Here is an 18,433-nt window from a genome sequence, read left to right as displayed (position 1 = left end):
AGGTACTACCCTTCTTGCTGTCAACCCACAGAGATCCTTTCATGCCTAGACAATTCCAATACCCTCTTACTCTTCTAGTCCATCTGTGGTTGTATTTATCTTAAAGCAACATGTTGAACATGACACTTCTCTGTGTAAAAACTTTGGCTACAAGACAAAGTCCTAACTCTATTTTACTTTATAACTCAAGGCCTCCGTAAGCTAGCTCCAGCTTGGTTTTCAACCTTATCTTCTAGGGCTGTTGTATACATCCATCTAAGTCGTGCGTTGTACAGCTCCTTAAATGATGGTGTGCATGGGGTTCCCTGAAGTCGTATGGTATGGTGATTCGGATTTCTCCCACCCTTCACTCTAACCTGGTTGCTCTCCCCACAGCCTGCACTCCTTCATATAGTATAAAGCCTGTTCACGCTTACTCTCCTGCTTATTATACACCATTCACCCTGTCTAAAATGCTCTTTCCTTTTTTCTCTATCAAAGTTCTACCTATTAACATCTAAGAGTGGAGTATTAAACAGCCATTAAAAAGAATGAGGAAGACTTCTAATCACTCCTATGGAGTGAATTTGAGATACATTGTTAAGTACAAATAGCAAAGTACAGAACTGGATACGGTATTCCATCTTTTGTATAAGAAAAAGAAGAATTAAGAATTTATATGTATATACACACATTATGCTTATTTCTATAAATAGAAACATGAAAGATAAACAAATTAATAAAACTAGTTATCTGTAGGGAATAGATAGGAAAATATTGGAGGGAAAGGGGAAGGGAGAGACACTTCTCTGAGCATTCCTTTTTTGTAACACTTTAACTTTTGAAGAATGTAAATGTTTTACATATTCAAAAATTAAATTTAAAAATAATGAAAAATAAGCTATAATTGAGTGTTTAAAAATGAACCTAAATTACAGGACATACAGAGAAAAAATAAAAATAAAATAACTTGACGTAGCACACTGACTACATCCCTAGTGGGGTATACTTTAAGGACAAAAAGAATTGACCCCCAAAAGACTTAAACTCAGTAGGTTTATTGTTAGTAATATTAATGTTATAATTTAAAAACTAGTTTATGAACCAAGATTTTCATTGTGAGAGAAAAGATATAGTACTAATATAAAGTAAAAAAAACCATAATGTTGAATTTGAGTTGAAAATATCAATATAAACTCTTTTTTTTTTCTTTTTTTTAATCCCCAACTTTGCTTCTAGACCATTTCAGGAGACAATGACATCTCAATAGCTATGAAGACACCTAGCGCTCAGATCCTCATTTATAAATGCTTTTGTCCACTAAAAGGAACAAAGGCTCCAGGGAGGAATAGCTGATTCTAGGTCTGGGTCAGAGATGGTAAAAGGTGAGCTTAGACAAATCTTGTACAAAATAAAGTAGAATAGAATAAAATAAAATAAAATTCCTCTCATGCAAATAAAAAATAAAGCTGCTATGAACTTTCATTAAAAAAAGAGAAATCTTGTACAGGAAGTAGCCTTATCAGCCAGTAGAATTGGGGTTAAGTGACACAGATGAAGGCTTGAAGGGAACCATATTAGCCATAACTGGGACTATGTATTTTATTTGGTTGTGCTGGGTCCATTTGGTTGTGGCAGGCGGGCTCCTTAGTTGTGGCATGTGGGCTCCTTAGTTTTGGCTCGCAGGCTCCTTAGTTGTGTCATGTGAGTTAGTTGCGGCATGCATGTGGGATCTAGTTCTCTGACCAGGGATCGAACCCAGGCCCCCTGCATTGGGAGCAAAGAGTCTTAACCACTGTGCCACCAGGGAAGTCCCACCTGGGACAATTTGAACCAAAAATTGGACAATTTGAAAAAAAATGATGGTAATGGATTGTTATAATACATTAGATTAAAACAGATCTTTGAGTTCATAATAATACTTAAAAGGAAGATAAAGGGAGAGTGAAGAAATAGTTCTACTTAACAGAAGAATGCTAGACAATAAATGTAGGAGGAATGATAAAATTAGAAAGTCATCATTTTGTAGTCCCAAATGTAATAATTGATTCAGGCAAGCATCATCAATAGATGCTAAAACCACTGGGTGAAAAGTTATTGGGAGATAGGATATTAGATCTCTCTTTACAATGGATAGACCTATAGTCACCACTTTAACCACATGGTCAAACTTATCCCCTGTAGTGGGATAGCCTGGCATTATGTGCCTCTGATGTGATGGCATTTGGAAGACTCACCTTTCACCTATACATGTACATATTCTTGTTTAAGAAAATTAAATTTGTATCTAATCACGTGGAAACAATCAGATGGATGTTAGAACTGACCTAGACTTTAAATTTTTAAAAAAATTTATTTTTATTTTATTTTTTTATTGAAGTATAGTCTATTTACAATATTGTGTTAGTTTCAGGTGTACAGCAAAGTGATTCAATTATGTTTTTTCAGATTATTTTCCATTACAGTTATTATAAGATACTGAATATAGTTCTGTGTTATATAGTGAATCCTTGTTGCTTATCTGTTTTATGTTTAGTAGTTTGTATCTGTTAATCCCATACTCCTAATTTATCCTCCCCCCTTTCCCCTTTGATAGCCTTGTTTTCCATGTCTGTGAGTCTGTCTCTGTTTTGTATATAGGTTCATTTGTATTATTTTTCAAATTCCACATATAAGTGGTATTATAATATTTGTCTTTGGCTTACTTAGTATGATACTCTTTAGGTCTAACCATATTGCTGCAAATGGCAATATTTCATTCTTTTTTATGGCTGAATAATATTCCATTGTGTGTGTGTAGATATCTACCAGTCATCTGTTGATGGGCCCTTGGGTAGTTTCCATGTCTTGGGTATTGTAAATAGTGCTGCTGTAAACATTTGGGTGCATGTATCTTTTTGAATTAGAGTTTTTGTCTTTTCTGAATATATGCCCAGGAGTGGATCATATGGTAGCTCTATTTTTAGCGTGGAACCTCCATACTGCTTTCCATAGTAGCTGCACTAATTTACATTCCTACCAACAGTGTAGGAGGGTTCCCTTTTCGGACCTAGGCTTTTTTAAAAAGTCAATTTCATGTAAAACAAAACAATCCCCCCCAAATTGCGGGGGGTGGTGGTGGTATAGAATATGCAAGATTAAAAAACTGAGAAAAACCAAATGTAAGGAATGAGCCTTGATTGAATTATGGATCCAAAAAAAAAAGGTTCTGAAGGAAAATAGGAGGCCAGTTGTGTAAATTTGATTATGGGTTATATATTAGTATTATGGAATTGTTCATTTTCTTAGATGTGAAAACAGTACTGTTGTGTTTTTTAAGAGAATGTTCTCAGAATATGCTTGCTAAAGTAACTGGGTGAAGTGTTGTGATGTCTGTAACTTTAAAGTGATTCAGAAAAATGTGTGTGGTGGGAGAGCACAGGCTCACACACAAATGAGGCAGATAATCATTGGTAAGTCTGGCGGATATATAAGATTTTACTGATTGTAATGATTTTTTCCATTTTCCTGTAGATTTGAAAAGTTTCAAAATAAAAAGTTGAGGAGAAAATCTTATCTTTACTTCAGAGCCCAGCTCAGATTTTGTCTCATATGAAGACTTCCTTTTCCCAACCATACAATCTAGAGGTGATTTTCTCTAACTTTTATGTTTATCTTAAAACCTGAATGCCACGTGAGAGCTACCTGAGACGTTGACTTTTTTAAAAATTATAAATTCCCAGACCCCACTGTAGAGACAGGCCCGAGAATCTGGAACCACTGGTTTGAATCACTTATTCTGTATTTATTACATAAATTTGCTTATCTTTTTCATATATCCTCACCTAACCAGTCGGAGCTTAGGGCTAACCCTTGAAAATGTTGCTCATTGTGTCCCGCAGTGCTGGCACAAAGTGCCATGTGCCTTCCACACAGTAGGTGTTTGGAAAATATATGCTGACTGTATATGTTGACTGTTGATAATCTGAAGAGACCTACCAGAAACTTCTCTATAATTTTGAGAGATTTTAAGAAAAGAAACCTAGCTGATAAAAGTGCTTTTAGTCAGTACAAAAGGTCCATTAGAAAACTGTACAGTTTTTAGTTCTAAAACTACAGGTTTGGTTTACAGAAATAACATGTTTGTTATCAGCAAATGTTTGGAATTAAGACTTAACAGTGGTGGGTTTCCCTGGTGGCGCAGTGGTTGAGAGTCCGCCTGCCGATGCAGGGGACACGGGTTCGTGCCCCGGTCTGGGAAGATCCCACATACCGCGGAGCAGCTGGGCCCGTGAGCCATGGCCAGTGAGGCTGCGTGTCTGGAGCCTGTGCTCCACAACGGGAGAGCCCACAACAGTGAGGGGCCCGCGTACTGCAAAAAAAAAAAAAAAAAAAAAAGAGAGCTGTCTGTCAGTCCTCTAGTTAGGAGAGAGTTCTAAATCATGCATATTCCTGTCTTCCAGGATTTCTCCCTGATCAAGCAGACAGTTCAGGATACACAGTCCAAGGATGAATGTTCACCGTGGCACTGAGAGCGACAGGTTACTGTGGCAGGAGGCCAGCTGCCTGATGGATGAAGCCTCAGCTGCAGCCCAAGAAAGAGAAGCAAATAGCCCGGCTTCTTCTGGTCTTCAAAATCTTACTTATCCTCTAGGTCCCAGGAATGATGGTACGATGATTAGATCTTGACTTAATGTGGAGGGCTTTCTGACACCTCAGCACCTATTCTGCCCAGAAGGCATAAATGTTCTTAATAAATAAAATATCCAGTTAATTAGCTTCGCTTATATACCACAGTTATATAAATCTATCACAAAAAACCTCCACTTATTTAATCAGTTTAGTACATCTAACTTGGTAATGGTATAAGAAAAATAGTCTCAGGCTTGGAGTCAGAAGACAGATTCACATTCTAGCTCTGCTGCTTATCAGCTGTAACCATGGATGAGATCCTTAATCTTTCTGAGCCCTGCTTTCTTAATCTAGAAAACAAGGTTGTTAATAATTCTTCTTACCTCACAAGGCTAGAAGACTGTTGAGTTAATGGATGTGAAGGCTCTTGGTAAATTGTCAGGTTCTTTTTAACTTTTATGGAAAACAATAGCAACAATAATAATAGCAATTACCATTTATTGAGCACTCACTGTGCTAGAAACTTTACTGTTTTTAGATCAAGGGAGGCAAACTGTGGTCAAATCTGAACCACTGCCTGTTTTTGTAAATAAAATTTTGAAACACAGCCATCATGCCCATTTGTTTACATACTGTCTGTATGGCTGCTTTCCTTCTATAGTGGCAGAGACTGTGACCCACAAAGCTCAAAATATTTACTTTTTAGCCCTTCACAGAAAGTTTGCTGATCCCTGCTTAGATTAATCCTCCTGTTACAGATGAGGAAACTGAAGCTTCAAAAGCTTAGGCATAACTTGCTCAGGTTCACACTGCCGGGAGGTAGGGGACTGGGTGGGATTTAAACCTGTCTTTCTGGCCACCGTTCGCTGTTATTTTATATATATCAACGGACCAAAAAGCAGTGTGACTGCCACCCTAGAGTGCCCCATTACGGAGAATTTATGCAATGAGTCTCTTTTCCTACTCACCCATTTAAGCAGGGTGGAATCTGAGGCATCCTTCAGGAATCAACCCAATTTAATTGCGTCATAGCTGGGGGAAAATCAAGTGCTCTAAAGAGCTGAATAAGTTAGGTGCCTACTTTCATTTTTAAGAATAGCACTTCGAGTGTTGAAAGCCTGTCTTGGTGATTAAAGCGTTTCTTGCTACAAGCTTGCCCATGGATTGTGTGGAAACTTAGCTCTTTGTAAGTTGAAAATTTATCAGAAGCTCTAGGATATGATCCTTAAACAGGATTTTGGTCTAGATTTTGGTTTCCTTTTCTCTAGAAGCAAATGGGGAAAAAATTGAGTGTACTCTAGCTAACAATGAATTATTGTATACAAACTTAAAATACATGAAGGGCGGGAGTGAGACATTAAGTTGTATCTATAACATTTTATTTCTTTCCAATGTAGGAAAATGTTAGCTAGCCAAATCTAGGTGATGTATACATATTGTATTAACTCTGCTTTGGTATATTTGAAATTTTTCATTAAATAAAAAAAAACATTTTAATATTTCAGGAGAACTCCCTATTTAAAAGAATCTTCTAAAAAAAAAAGTACAGCTATATAATAAAAGCAGCAAACATCAACTAAAAAAAAAGAATCTTCTGGTAATCCTTTTGAAAATACTTTCCCCTGATTCTCTTCTATATACATCCAGATTTCATATATTTAGTTTTGAGCCTGTTTACATGATGTGGTATTAATACATTTTTAAGTGCTCTCACATACTTTATTTCAGTTGATAGTCAAACCAATCCTGTGAGGTAGGTGGAGTGAACATTATTTTCATTTTACAGATGATTAATCAGGTTTAGAAAAATCAAATAAATTACTTAAAGAAAATGGCTCTTTGGTGATACTAGGACAAAAACTCAGGTTCCATGAATGAATTCTAATCCAAGACCATCTGCACTGGAACTTTTCTGTTGAGAGCAAGACCTGCCTGTTCAAAAAACGGTGTTGGTAATGTTAGGATTCTCCTATGTGTAGTGAAAATGCATTTTTCAGTGAATTTCTAGGAAAAGTGACAATTAGAGACTATCACTATCCTTTCTGGAAAATAACATTTAGAAACGTTTTTTAAGAATGTGGAAAACAAATAGTTTTGGCTAACAGAGTTATCAAGTTCCTTAAATAAAACACAGGAAATATGAGTGTTATTTAGAGATAGAAGTGAAAGCGGAAATAAAAAAGCGATGCCTCTGTGAAACAAGACTAGGGAAGGTTAAGCAGTATGGCAGAGGATTGCTTGTTTTCCACAGAAATGCTTCTCTAGTGTTTAATTATTTTTAACCATGTGTGTAGTTTACTTTAAAATTGTTTAATCGTCTATTTTCAAGTGTAGGCATTACTGCCTTGATTCTCTCCTCCCCAGCGTGCACACACACACACACACACACACACAGAAGAAAAAGTTCAGGGGGATCCAGTATGAGTCTCTAGTTTGTGTTTTTTCTTTACGTGTTTTAGGCAAGAGTTTTTGCATAAGGATACTTAAAGTTTGGGTTTTTTTGTTTGTGTAATGGTTTTTGTTCTTGTTTTCTTTAAAGAGGACAAGGTTTATTTTTCCCCAGGGCTTTTTGCTGTCAAGTTATTTTGGTTTGTTTGTATGATCTTTTAGACCTTCCACTTGACTCTGCCTCTCAGCCAGCAAATCTTCAGTTCTCTCACATGATGCCACTTCCTGAAGACATCAAAGGCTCTTGCTTCCAAAGTGGGAATAAACGGAACCATGAACCCTTCATCGCTCCAGAACGATTTGGAAACAGCACTGTGGGCTTTGGCAGTAACGTTCATTCTCAGGCACCAGAGAAAGTGACACTTCTCGTAGATGGCACACGTTTTGTTGTCAATCCACAAATTTTCACTGCTCATCCGGATACCATGTTGGGAAGGTAATTGATAATAATTTCCTTCCACATTCACTCTGTCCTCTGTGAATAGAAATACTTGCTATTTGCCTTGCATTAGATTTGAGCATAAAAACATTTCATTGCTTATTTTTCTACCTTCGTACTTTTGCGAGACAGAGGACATAAAAACCTTATATGTGTTGGTGATTTTGGGGGGTGGGTACTTTCATTTACAAAGCCAGTATAGTGAAATAAGCCCCCCTACAAAAGGGAGTGCAGAAGGTCCAAATGGTGTCAATTTCTAATGCCTCCACTACTATTCAAGTTTTCTGAAACTGGATCCTTGTATCTGGCTGTTTTGTTTGATGATTGCTCTCTTTATTCTTCGTGTTCCTTCCTCTGTGTTGCTTCATTCAGACTATAGTCTTACCCTCCCCTCACCATCTCCTGCCTCCAGCTTTTTAGGGTTAGAGTTTAGGAATGGAAGGAGTCTACTGACAGGAGCGCTGTCCAGGAAGTACTTTTAGAGCCTGGGCTGGGAGTTAGGAGATCTCTTTCTGGCCAACTGTAGACCTTAACATGAAGAGCAGATTGGGGTAAGAGTAAAATAATTTGACTGTATACACACACAAACATTTGGCTTTTGAGGATTTCATCTAGTACTTGAAAGTGGATCTAACCTCACTCTGACTTTGGACTAATTTGAACTGAATTAGAAATCAGAATGGACCACACTAACTTGCTGAATTTTAGGCTAAGTGGAATCTAGCTGTTCAAATATGTGTGTACTTAAACATATACATACAAATTCATGATGAACCATTTTTAACCAGAGCCAAACGTATATATTTCTTAAACATCTGAATTAAGATAGAACATTAAAACATTTTCTAAATTCGCCCTATATCAGACTTGACTTCATGTCCTCAGTCTTGGTATCGCCACCATTTCCCCCCAGGCCCTTCCAGAAAGGCATTCCTCAGGGTAGGCTGTCTGTCTGAAGTAGGTTGCCTCCAAAAGTAGCGCTCAAGAAAAGAAAAGCAAGCATTTTCTGGGTAATAGACCCCTTTATCTACATGGTTCATCAGCTGAGTCAGCCGAGGTCATGAATTCTGAGTTTCTTAGGTTTGTTCTGTCCTGTGGCTACGTAGAGTATTCATAAGCCTAGCCAGTGAGCTTACAGATGTGGGCCACTGGTCACAAGGGGGACAAACTAAGAAGCTGAGAGTGGATTAATGCAGATCCGTGCCACTACTGGATGAATGACTCTAAGGGGGGATTATATTTATGGCATGTTCACTATTTTGATTCATAGCTGTCTCAGCTACACTTCAACCGGAACATTCCAGAAAAATGTCAGCATCCTTTGAAGACTACTTTTATCTAAATGGATTTCTTATGTATGGTGTAGTGATTTGGAAAGCATGTGAGTCTTTTTCAGACCTTGGAAAACAGCCAGTTCAGGGTGGAGGATAACAGTTTCAAACAGTTGGACAGCAGGGCTTCCCAACAGGTTAAGGAAGGAAAAGGCAGTGAGTCCCCAGTGGGCCAGCTGAAGATACCAGCACCCGTCTGTCCTGGCTTCTCCTTCCACAGCTCCTACACAGATGTGCAGCAGGAGTAGTAGAAGTCATGGGGCCAGTTTTACTGGAGGGGATCTGAGAGAGAGAGGAAGGATGGGAAAAGATGAATATAAAAGCAAGACTTCCTCCCTGTGCCCTCATGAGCTCTGAATTCATGCCCAGAGCAGGCCTGCCTCTCTGAAATATGTCAAATTGCTGATGATCCTAATACCTACCCTCCTTTTCTACTTGACCTGAAATTCCCGTCATTAGTTACTCCTTGGATTGAAGAACGGCATTTTCCCCAGAGTTACGCCATTAAAATCTACCAGGAAAGGGAAAGCAGTAACATCTGCACCTACTAATACAGATTCATCTATCAGATTAGATATTGAAAAGCAAAACTCAGAAATATCAAGGATGGTGTGCTGGATAGGTACATGCTGATGGGTGAGAAGGAGGAGACTCTGTCTTCCTGAGCTGCCGGTGCGTGGGCAGGTTCCTGGGCGCTGCGGAGGGCGTGAGAGGCGACTGTCACACCCTCCAGACACTTTCCAAGGGCCACCTCTGCAGGTGCTGTTCTACTTTCTTTGCTGTCGCAGAAGCTCGCTACGGTGGACTGTGAGGGCTTGCTGCTTTGTTCCTCTTGCACTCAAACACTGAAAGCAATTGCTGCCCTCTTTTCCTATCTGAAGGGAGTTTCCTAAGACTTGAGTGTGTCGTATAGGGGTTGAGTCCTAGTGCTGTGTTTTTAACTTACACTGAAAGAGTGGAACGGAGTCTTCCAGAATGAGGTGAAGAAGGGAGAAGTCTCATCTGTGAAGAATCCTGCTGCAGCGGGTAACATTGTTGCCTGGGTATTTTTCAGGATGTTTGGACCAGGAAGAGAGTACAACTTCACACGGCCCAATGAGAAGGGCGAGTATGAGATTGCCGAAGGAATCAGTGCAACTGTATTTCGAACGGTGCTGGTGTGTAGTGGCCTTGTTACATCATCTTCCCTGGGGGCGTGCATGGTCAGAAGCCTTGAGAGTTCCATCAGACTGTGTTCTGACTTTAGGGTTTCTCATTTCTAGTTATTGCCTTTCCCACTTTATTTTCTGTTTCTATAATTCTTAAGTCCTTGCTTGTGTGAGCTCAGTCAGGTATCAAGTTGTGATTAAACATGTCAAGATGGCCAGGAGCCACTTTGCTATCTAATGAATCACCAACTTGGTGATAGTTCTAGTAACCCATCACTTTAATAGAACCAGGAATGAGTAGGGGGTTGAAGAGGAAATTTTTCATGTTGTTCTTTGCCTACATTTCTTCTTCCTAATTTATTTATAGGATTATTACAAAACTGGTATCATCAATTGTCCTGATGGCATCTCTATCCCAGACCTTAGAGATACGTGCGATTATCTCTGCATTAACTTTGACTTCAACACTATCCGATGTCAAGATCTGAGTAAGTGCAGGAGAAGCTGCCAGCTGCGTTTGAGCAGCTGAACTTTGAGTGTGCTTGGAATTGACATTTTTTATTACTAAACAGAAAGCGTTTCAAGTGTGGGTTGAAAATCATCTGTAGAGGCAGAGACGTGGTACTAACCATTCCCTGTCTTGTTTCAAAGCTCTGTGAGAAGTGGAGTAAACAAGAGAACATGTAGTGGGTTCTAAGTCTAGCTTGACCCCGTGAGTCACCAAGCTAATTGCTTCCCCTCTTGGGACCTTGGTGTCCCAACTCTTTAACAAATAAGGATACTGATCCTCAGATATGAGGGAAGGTTCACTAATAAAGTCACACAACATAAATCGGCTGGGTTCTTCTTACAGTTTATCATTATTATTAACTTAGTGTTTAAGTGCTTTATATATGTAAACTTGCATAAGTTTCACAATTGACCCGTGAAAGATAGGTGATAATCTCACTTACCAAATGAGAAGATGGAGAAATTAGCTTGTTCAAAGCTCTAAACATTAAAGCTGGGATTAGAACTGATTGTCTGAATATAAACTCCATGCACTTATCATTACCTAGGCTTCCTGAAATGGTTTTAAAATTCTTTGAAGTTCATGGTACATTTCCCTGCATATTCCATGAAGTTCTCTAGATGTGTGGTGTCTCTACTGAGTCTAGTACACACTTAGAGCAAGTCCCTTGGTGTCGCCAAACTTGGTATCATTCCTCTTCTGTGGTACTCTATGAAGTTGCGGTCCAGAGCATCTTCAGAAGAGGTACTATAAAGAGTCATCCCCAAATGATGGTTGTCTCTTGTAGAATTAATGTTTATGTTCTGACATTGCATGTCAAGAAAACCACAGTTGATCAGAATGCTCAGGGTTTATTAAACAGGAGGAGATTGGTAGAATGTGAAAAGTATCTAACATAATAGCCTTGGAGTAGGAGACATACCCTGCCTTTAAATGGGCCACTTCTCTGGACCTTATCAATGATAACAGCTGTTACCTCATAGTCTTTTCACTCCAGTAATTACCTGCATTTGAGCAGAGAGGATGTTCACTTGCCTTTTGTCTCCCAGGTGCTTTACTGCATGAACTGTCTAACGACGGCGCTCACAAGCAGTTTGATCACTACCTCGAAGAGCTGATCCTGCCCATCATGGTGGGCTGTGCCAAGAAAGGGGAGCGAGAATGCCACATCGTCGTGCTGACGGACGAGGATTCTGTGGACTGGGACGAAGACCACCCCCCACCCATGGGGGAGGAGTATTCCCAAAGTAGGAGCCCCTTGCATGATGTACCTGTTTCCAGCAAGAAATGTGCTGCCCAGAGTGGCAGCTAAATCCTAGAACCAGTGTGACTGTCGCTGTTGAGCTGGTGATGAGCACACTCACCTGGATGAGGGTCTTTCCTGCTGGGGAGCACAGGGAACATCGTTATACTTCCCATGCCTACCGCTGGTGTCTGGTACTGTGTCAGTACTGCGGCAGCACATTAAGTGGTGGTGTCATTCTTCTCTCCATTTGTTTCACTTTAAATCCTTTTGAATTGGTAGTAATTCAAAATTCAGAAAATACAAAAGGAAAAGTCTTATTCCCACCCCACCTCATCTACCCAGTTTTCCTCCTCAGTTTCTTTTATATTCTTTCAGATTTATTCAGTGCACATACATAAGGAATTGCATGTTCTTTTCCTAAATGATACCATATTGTAGAGACTGTTCTATATCATGTCTTACATTAAAAGCTTCCACAGTCTTTTTTATGGCTGAATAGTATTCCATTGCATGATTGTGCTATAATTGATTTAACCAGCCCTTTTGATGACCATTTAAGCTCTAAATTATAAATAATGCTGCAGTGAATATCTTTTTAAACAAAGTCTTTCACACATGTGTATCTCTACAGAATAATATTCCTAGAAATGAAATTTCTGTATCAAAAGCTTTGTGCTTTTATGATTTTGATAAAATTTGCCAAATTCTCTTTCATAAAGGTTGAGCCAGTTTATACTCACAAGACAGTATATGATGGGTTTGTTTCCCATATGCTCACCAAGACAGAGTTTCACTGAACTTTTATCCTTGCCACTCTGATACGTGAAAAACAGCATCTCACTTGAGTTTTAATTTGCATTTCTCACTTCATGAATGAGACTGAACATCTTTTTAAGAGTCATTTTCATTTCCTTTTCTGTTAACTGTAATCATGCCTTTTGCCCATTACAAAATTGGATTGTTAGTCTTTTCCTTAATGATTTGTAAAATCTATTTGTGACCACTGTCTTTATAGACAAGGAAATTAGCCCTTTGTAATATGAGTTGCAAATATTTTTCCCAGTTGGTTGTCTTCTTAGTTTTGTTTGGTGTTTTTGGATAAGCAGAGATTTTTTTTTATGTAATCAAGGGTATCAGTTTTTCTTTTATGACTTCTAGGTTTTATGTCATATCCAGAAAGGTCTTTCCTACCCTGAGACTATAAAAATTTCTTGTATGGTTTCTTTCTTAAGGTTGATTTATTATTTAACATTTAATCTGTGGTCCATATGGATTTTTTGGCATCAGGGCTCAGGTCATTAGTCTGAATATGTTAGCTCATCTCCTTCCTCTTACAGAGATGTTCACTCCGTGACTAACCCCAGATTTTTTTCCCCCCCAGTTCTTTATAGCTCTAAGCTCTATAGATTTTTCAAATATATTGAGAATCGGGATGTCGCTAAAACAGTGTTAAAGGAACGGGGCCTGAAAAACATTCGCATTGGAATTGAAGGTAAGAACATCCCAATCAATATTCAGCTTGCATGGCTCATGGAGTAGGTTGGATCTGTGGCCACAGCTTTTGTCCTTAAAACCTGGCTTCCAAGGGCCTAGAGAATAGACACACATGGAAACTACATTCCTACCCAAGTTTGAAGATTCCTATTTTTGTTTTAGTTTGCCCTTACATTTCCTTGTCATTTTATTTCCAGTTGAAAATGCTTTAAAGCAGCTGTAGGAATAAGTTCCAGTTTACTGCCTCAGGATAAAGAGCAGTGAGGACTAGGCACTGGGCAGGTAAATGTAGCAGAGCTCGTGGGCTCACCAAGTGGAAGGGCCAGCCGTTTAGCCAACGATCTTGATGAGGATCTTTCTGCGATCTGGAAGGGTCCTTCTGAAAACTATAATTTGCAGACTCATTTTATTCCACTACCACCTTTGGGGAGTGTCTGGATATATTGACAAAACTGCTTTAAATGATTTGAGCAATGGCTCCCAACCTGTGGTCTCCGTGGAAGGGTATTGGAGACTGATTCCCGGAGAGTGCTGAAGCCATTCTGGTCTCCCCTCCATGGGTCTTTGACTCTTGTGTTTTGCTACTCTAGCTGTCTTAATATTGCTCACAGAACCTGTCGTTGTATCCAGCTTAAGTTGGAACTTAACGTTGGAAGAGATTTTTGAGATCATGTATTAAACCTCTTTCTACTGTGTCCTCCTTTGTCTCTTTGGAAACCACAGGGACAGAGTGACAGGGATCACTCCATTTCCCACAGCAGCCCATCAAACTGTCCTACCACGAGAATATTCTTCCACATATATAATAGATAACCTCCTCCCTCTTCTGTCGTCCTTCTAGTTCTAGCCTGTGAAGATAATATACTCTGCATAAGATTTCTCCCATATCCCTGTAACTGACTTTCAGATATTTTAGGCAGCATCCCAGTTTTTTCTTTAGGCTTAAACATTTTGCATTTCCTTAACTACTTCTCATACAGGTTGCCCTCTAAGCAATAGAATTAGAGGACTAGAGTAACCATGCCCCAGTAGGATTTTTGTTCTATAGTATTGAAGCCAGTAAAATAAAGACTTCTGAAATTAGTAGGAGGCTTCTCCCCCTTCCATTAGAAGGGATAAAATTTTTGTTACTTCCCTTCTAAGGACAAGACCTACTAACCTGAGCAGGAGAGAAGCAAGCATGTAGGTGGCTGGGCCTCAGAGAACGTGGTCACTTCCCTGTAGTTTTCACATAGTCTTGGGATTTGGGAGGAAATTCATGTGGTTAGGAAGAAGGAAGTATGGAAACCAGAGTGAGCAATTTGCTGGGGTCATGATGGCTTTTTTCCCATTTCAGGTTATCCTACCTGTAAAGAAAAAATTAAGAGGAGACCTGGTGGCCGGTCTGAAGTGATCTATAATTACGTGCAGCGCCCCTTTATCCAGATGTCATGGGAAAAAGAAGAAGGAAAGAGTCGCCATGTGGATTTCCAGTGTGTTCGAAGCAAATCCCTCACTAACCTGGTAGCTGCTGGAGAAGATGTCTTGGAGGACCAAGAGATATTAATGCACCACCCACCTCAAGTGGATGAACTTGACCGGCTAAACGCCCCACTTTCTCAGATGGCTTCTAACGACTTTCAGGATTAGGGGCAGCTGTGGGCCCCTCTGCTGGCCTTTTCTCTGACTGGGATGCCCATAGCCAATCCTCCCCATGGTTTGTCTCACACTAAGTAGGAGACATGCTTCTCCCCCCTCCTTTCCTTTTCTACCATAATTAATGTGTGTCCTTTTCAGTAAGTCTGTGCCTCCGGCAGGAGATTAAAAAGGACTCACTGGTAATTAAGCTACCAGCTTTGCAGCAGCCCTGGTAACTTGAAAATTTTGGGTCTGGTGCTGTTCACCGAGTCTTTGCATAACTGCAAAAGCAGGAAAGGAGGTCAAGACTCCTGTTGCCTCACATTCAGCAAAGCAGTTCTCATCCTTTACACTCTGTTCTTGGCTTTTGTTTGTTTTATTTGGTTTTATACTAGGCAAATTACTTAGCAGCAAAGGGACCAAACTTAGAAGGAGACAATCTCTATCTTCTACAAGCAGGCACTAATTGGATGCCCATTAGAGGTTAGTGGAGATACCATCCTGGTGGCCTCTGTGCCCAGGTTGCATCTGGGAAGAAATAGGCTCTCATTCAAAATGTCCAAAGGAAATTCTTCGGAGCTTCAGTTCAGTTTTTTTTTATTATTATTGCAATGAACAATCCAAAACCTCACAGATTCTTTGACAGGAAGGATAATGTATGACAATGTTTATGAAACCTTTTTAGCTTCAAGGTTTTTGACCCTAAACAAATTGATTATTCATTTGGAGTGAAATTCACACTTTGATTATCCTGGCTTGGAATCTGGTGTGAAGCCATAGGTCTTCACCCTAGGCCAGCATGCTGTAGGTGTGGCTAGGAGACCTTAGAAATGGCTTAAAAGGCTTTCAAGATGAAGGCAATGATTTCTCAGAAGTGCTCAGTTTCTCAGTAGAAAGACTAGTAAGAGCTCGGTGGGTAGGGCTGGGGGTGAATCTGGGTGGGAAAACGTCACCTGCCTACACTTTGTCTCAGTGCAGGGATTTTCGTTGTATATTCTTTTCATACTATGGAATATTTTTAGGTATCAGGATATTTTAATTTTTGAAATAGCCTATCAGCTGCTCACACTGGGTAAAAAAACCATACTAATGTCATCTCCAAAGGAAGAATGAGTTGAAGGGAAATTAGGCCTAGTCATTTTGATTGATCTGTCAGCTCTGGGTACATGGTGTGTGACAACCCAGATCACTCCTCTGGGTACTGTAACCACCTCCCCTGATGTCTCCATGGCTGTTAACAGTAGAGCTAAATTTAGATTCTAGAGTCAGATGTGTCTTGAGATCTTTCCCATTTTATGGTAGAGGTTGGCCTTCCAATCACCTACCCTGAGCATGTACAAAGAGACACATAGTTTCCTTCAAGTTCTCTAAGAACAGGACTGATTTTCTTAAATTCCATTTCCACAAGATACTAGAGGGCAAACTACTTGATGCCATTTTATGACCTCCCTAGTCAGAATTCTCCAAAGGTGAAGTCAGATTGGGTGTTGACAGCTACGCTTTCCAGGCTTGAAGAACAAGAGTGTGTGACCAGGGCCAGTGTCACAGGGGACATCAATGCTGTGTTCCTTATTCAGAAAAATCAGTAGTAAGGGGTTAAACCGAGCCATCCCCCAGCTACAGTTATTCTGATTATCATTGGCATCCATTTGTAAGGCTGATGGCCAGGGTTAATGTTTAGGGTTAACGTTATTTTGTAGCCAGGGGTAGTTTTATTCCTGTGAAAAGAATTGGCTGTTTGAGGTCAGGTTTGGCTTTGACCTTACTGGTACTACATTCATACCCATGACCAGCCAGGATAATTGTTTAATGGTGCTTCCTTTACACTTTGTGGTTGACTTCCATGCTATCACAAAGGAAATTTAACTTTTGTGTAGACTATAATAAGTATGTATAATTTCTGTTTTACAGCTTAATATAACATTTAAGGGTAGACATGTCTCAGCTAACACTCTAAAACTTATTAGTCATTGCTTAGGTAAAAAGCTAGGTATGAAAGTGTGGCATGTACTTAACACTTTGTTCTACGTAAATGATTAATTTCCTCCGGCTTTCAAAAACCAGGTCTTTTTTTCCCCCAAAATTGGGTTAACGTGCTTTCAGCCCCAACCCTTAGGGTTCGAGTGAGCTGGAGATCTGTGGAGGTAAATCTGCCAGTGTTGCCAGGTGGTGGTGACGGAGGGAAAAGCTGGGCCCACAGGTTCCCTCTGGCGGAGAGGACATTTCTTCTGTACCCCACGCCCTTCCAGCCTGGAGCGCAGCATCACTGTAATTAGGTGGCTCCTTTCAGCCACAGCAGCTCTGTTCCCAGGGCCAGGACATCCCGTGGCGACAGGACCTCGCAGTTCTCGCAGGAACAAGAGCTGGGTTGCAGTCATTCCCTTCAGAGTCAGTTACTGGCCAGCTGGGCAACAGGTATTTCTAATTAAAAAGGTGAAACTCAGGTTTGGTGGTTTTTTCCTAAGTGCCTAAATAAGTAAGCCAGGCTGTTTATACAGAAACATTTTCGTAAGAAAATGTTTTTACCCAGACTGTCTTATTCAGAGGTATCTATCTCAGCAGGCCAAGATAAACCTGAATTTGAGGTTTAGGATCTGAGTTTGTGTCTGCATCAAATCATGTATTGTTGATTAGGAAACATTTGCCATTAAGGAATTGGGAGCAGGCAAGGAGACAGTGTTAAAATGTGTCTGATGAGATTACTTAATGGTTTCTCCAAAGTGGAGAAAAGGTATTAAAAGAATGACAGTAAAAAAAAGGTAAGGAAGCTAGAAAGTAGCTGGATTTATTGCATGATATGCAGTAGCCAGTATTAATAACTAAATTCTGTGTGATACCTAAGGTATACAGGTCTATGAAAATACTGTGGCATAAGCCCAGAAAGGATGGATAGTGTTCCAGCAGGTCCTTCTGTTAAGTAAAAACAATCAGAGCAGAGGCTTTAATGTCAAAGAATGATGGGAGCCTTTATCGAGTAATAGTCAATAGAAAGTTAAGAATCAGTGATTTATTCAATGCCACTTCTTGCCATCATTTTGAAATGGTTAAACTGGGCATAGTTCAGAAAGCAAACCTGATACCTTTATGGGAGATGGAGCCACATCCGTGCTCTGGGTGGGATCACCTCTGCAAGAGAACATTACATTTTCTCTCAAAGGCAAAATGCTTGTAGGTTTTGCCTCTTTACTTTGTATTTAAAGTTGCACTTGTTCATCTACCAGTGTTTACGAAATCCTATATTTGGGATGCTTTTTCTATAATAAAATGTTATCATTTGTGTCCATGTTGTTGTTTTTTAGCAGAAAATAATATTGGAACTCAAGATGTTAAAGGGGACGGAGAGTAGCAGCACGTGGACTGCCCAGGAGAGGCTCTTTCCTACAGCAGCCGGCGGGGGCGCGGCTGGCCTGGAGCCTGTATGTGCTTTTCCCACCCTGCTATTTCTTATAATTCACAGGTTCCAGAGCCATAATGGTCTGCTCTCTTTTGAGTTTCTGGTTAACTTGCATTCAAGACCCCTTGAACCCTCAAATCCAACCAAGTAGTACCCCACAAAACCAAATGTAAATTTGAAAGGTAAGATGACTCGCAAACTTCTGTGTTCTACTT

The 18,433-nt window shown here is 39.9% G+C and overlaps 1 protein-coding gene across 4 annotated transcripts in view; it reads left to right on the top strand.

Moving 5' to 3' along the window:
- KCTD20 (potassium channel tetramerization domain containing 20) overlaps window positions 1-18,103 on the top strand; it is a 98,635-nt gene extending 80,532 nt beyond the window's left edge. For 3 of the 4 annotated variants that reach the window (XM_067753165.1, XM_067753166.1, XM_067753164.1), the window contains 7 exons: window positions 4,422-4,627; window positions 7,201-7,474; window positions 9,863-9,965; window positions 10,324-10,444; window positions 11,517-11,714; window positions 13,095-13,205; window positions 14,544-18,103. In XM_067753165.1, the coding sequence (XP_067609266.1) occupies window positions 4,468-4,627; window positions 7,201-7,474; window positions 9,863-9,965; window positions 10,324-10,444; window positions 11,517-11,714; window positions 13,095-13,205; window positions 14,544-14,836 (1,260 nt within the window). In that variant the 5' untranslated portion in view covers window positions 4,422-4,467 and the 3' untranslated portion in view covers window positions 14,837-18,103. Of the gene's footprint in view, window positions 1-3,492; window positions 3,607-4,421; window positions 4,628-7,200; window positions 7,475-9,862; window positions 9,966-10,323; window positions 10,445-11,516; window positions 11,715-13,094; window positions 13,206-14,543 lie in introns of all 4 variants that reach the window. The other variant, XM_067753163.1, reaches the window with a different exon arrangement.
- Window positions 18,104-18,433: the final 330 nt, after the last annotated feature.

This window comes from Pseudorca crassidens, chromosome 10, assembly GCF_039906515.1.
Source record: "Pseudorca crassidens isolate mPseCra1 chromosome 10, mPseCra1.hap1, whole genome shotgun sequence".
NCBI classification, from domain to species: domain Eukaryota; kingdom Metazoa; phylum Chordata; class Mammalia; order Artiodactyla; family Delphinidae; genus Pseudorca; species Pseudorca crassidens.
The sequence above is the reverse complement of the archived record's forward strand: the minus strand, read 5'-3'. Positions and strand labels throughout refer to the sequence as shown.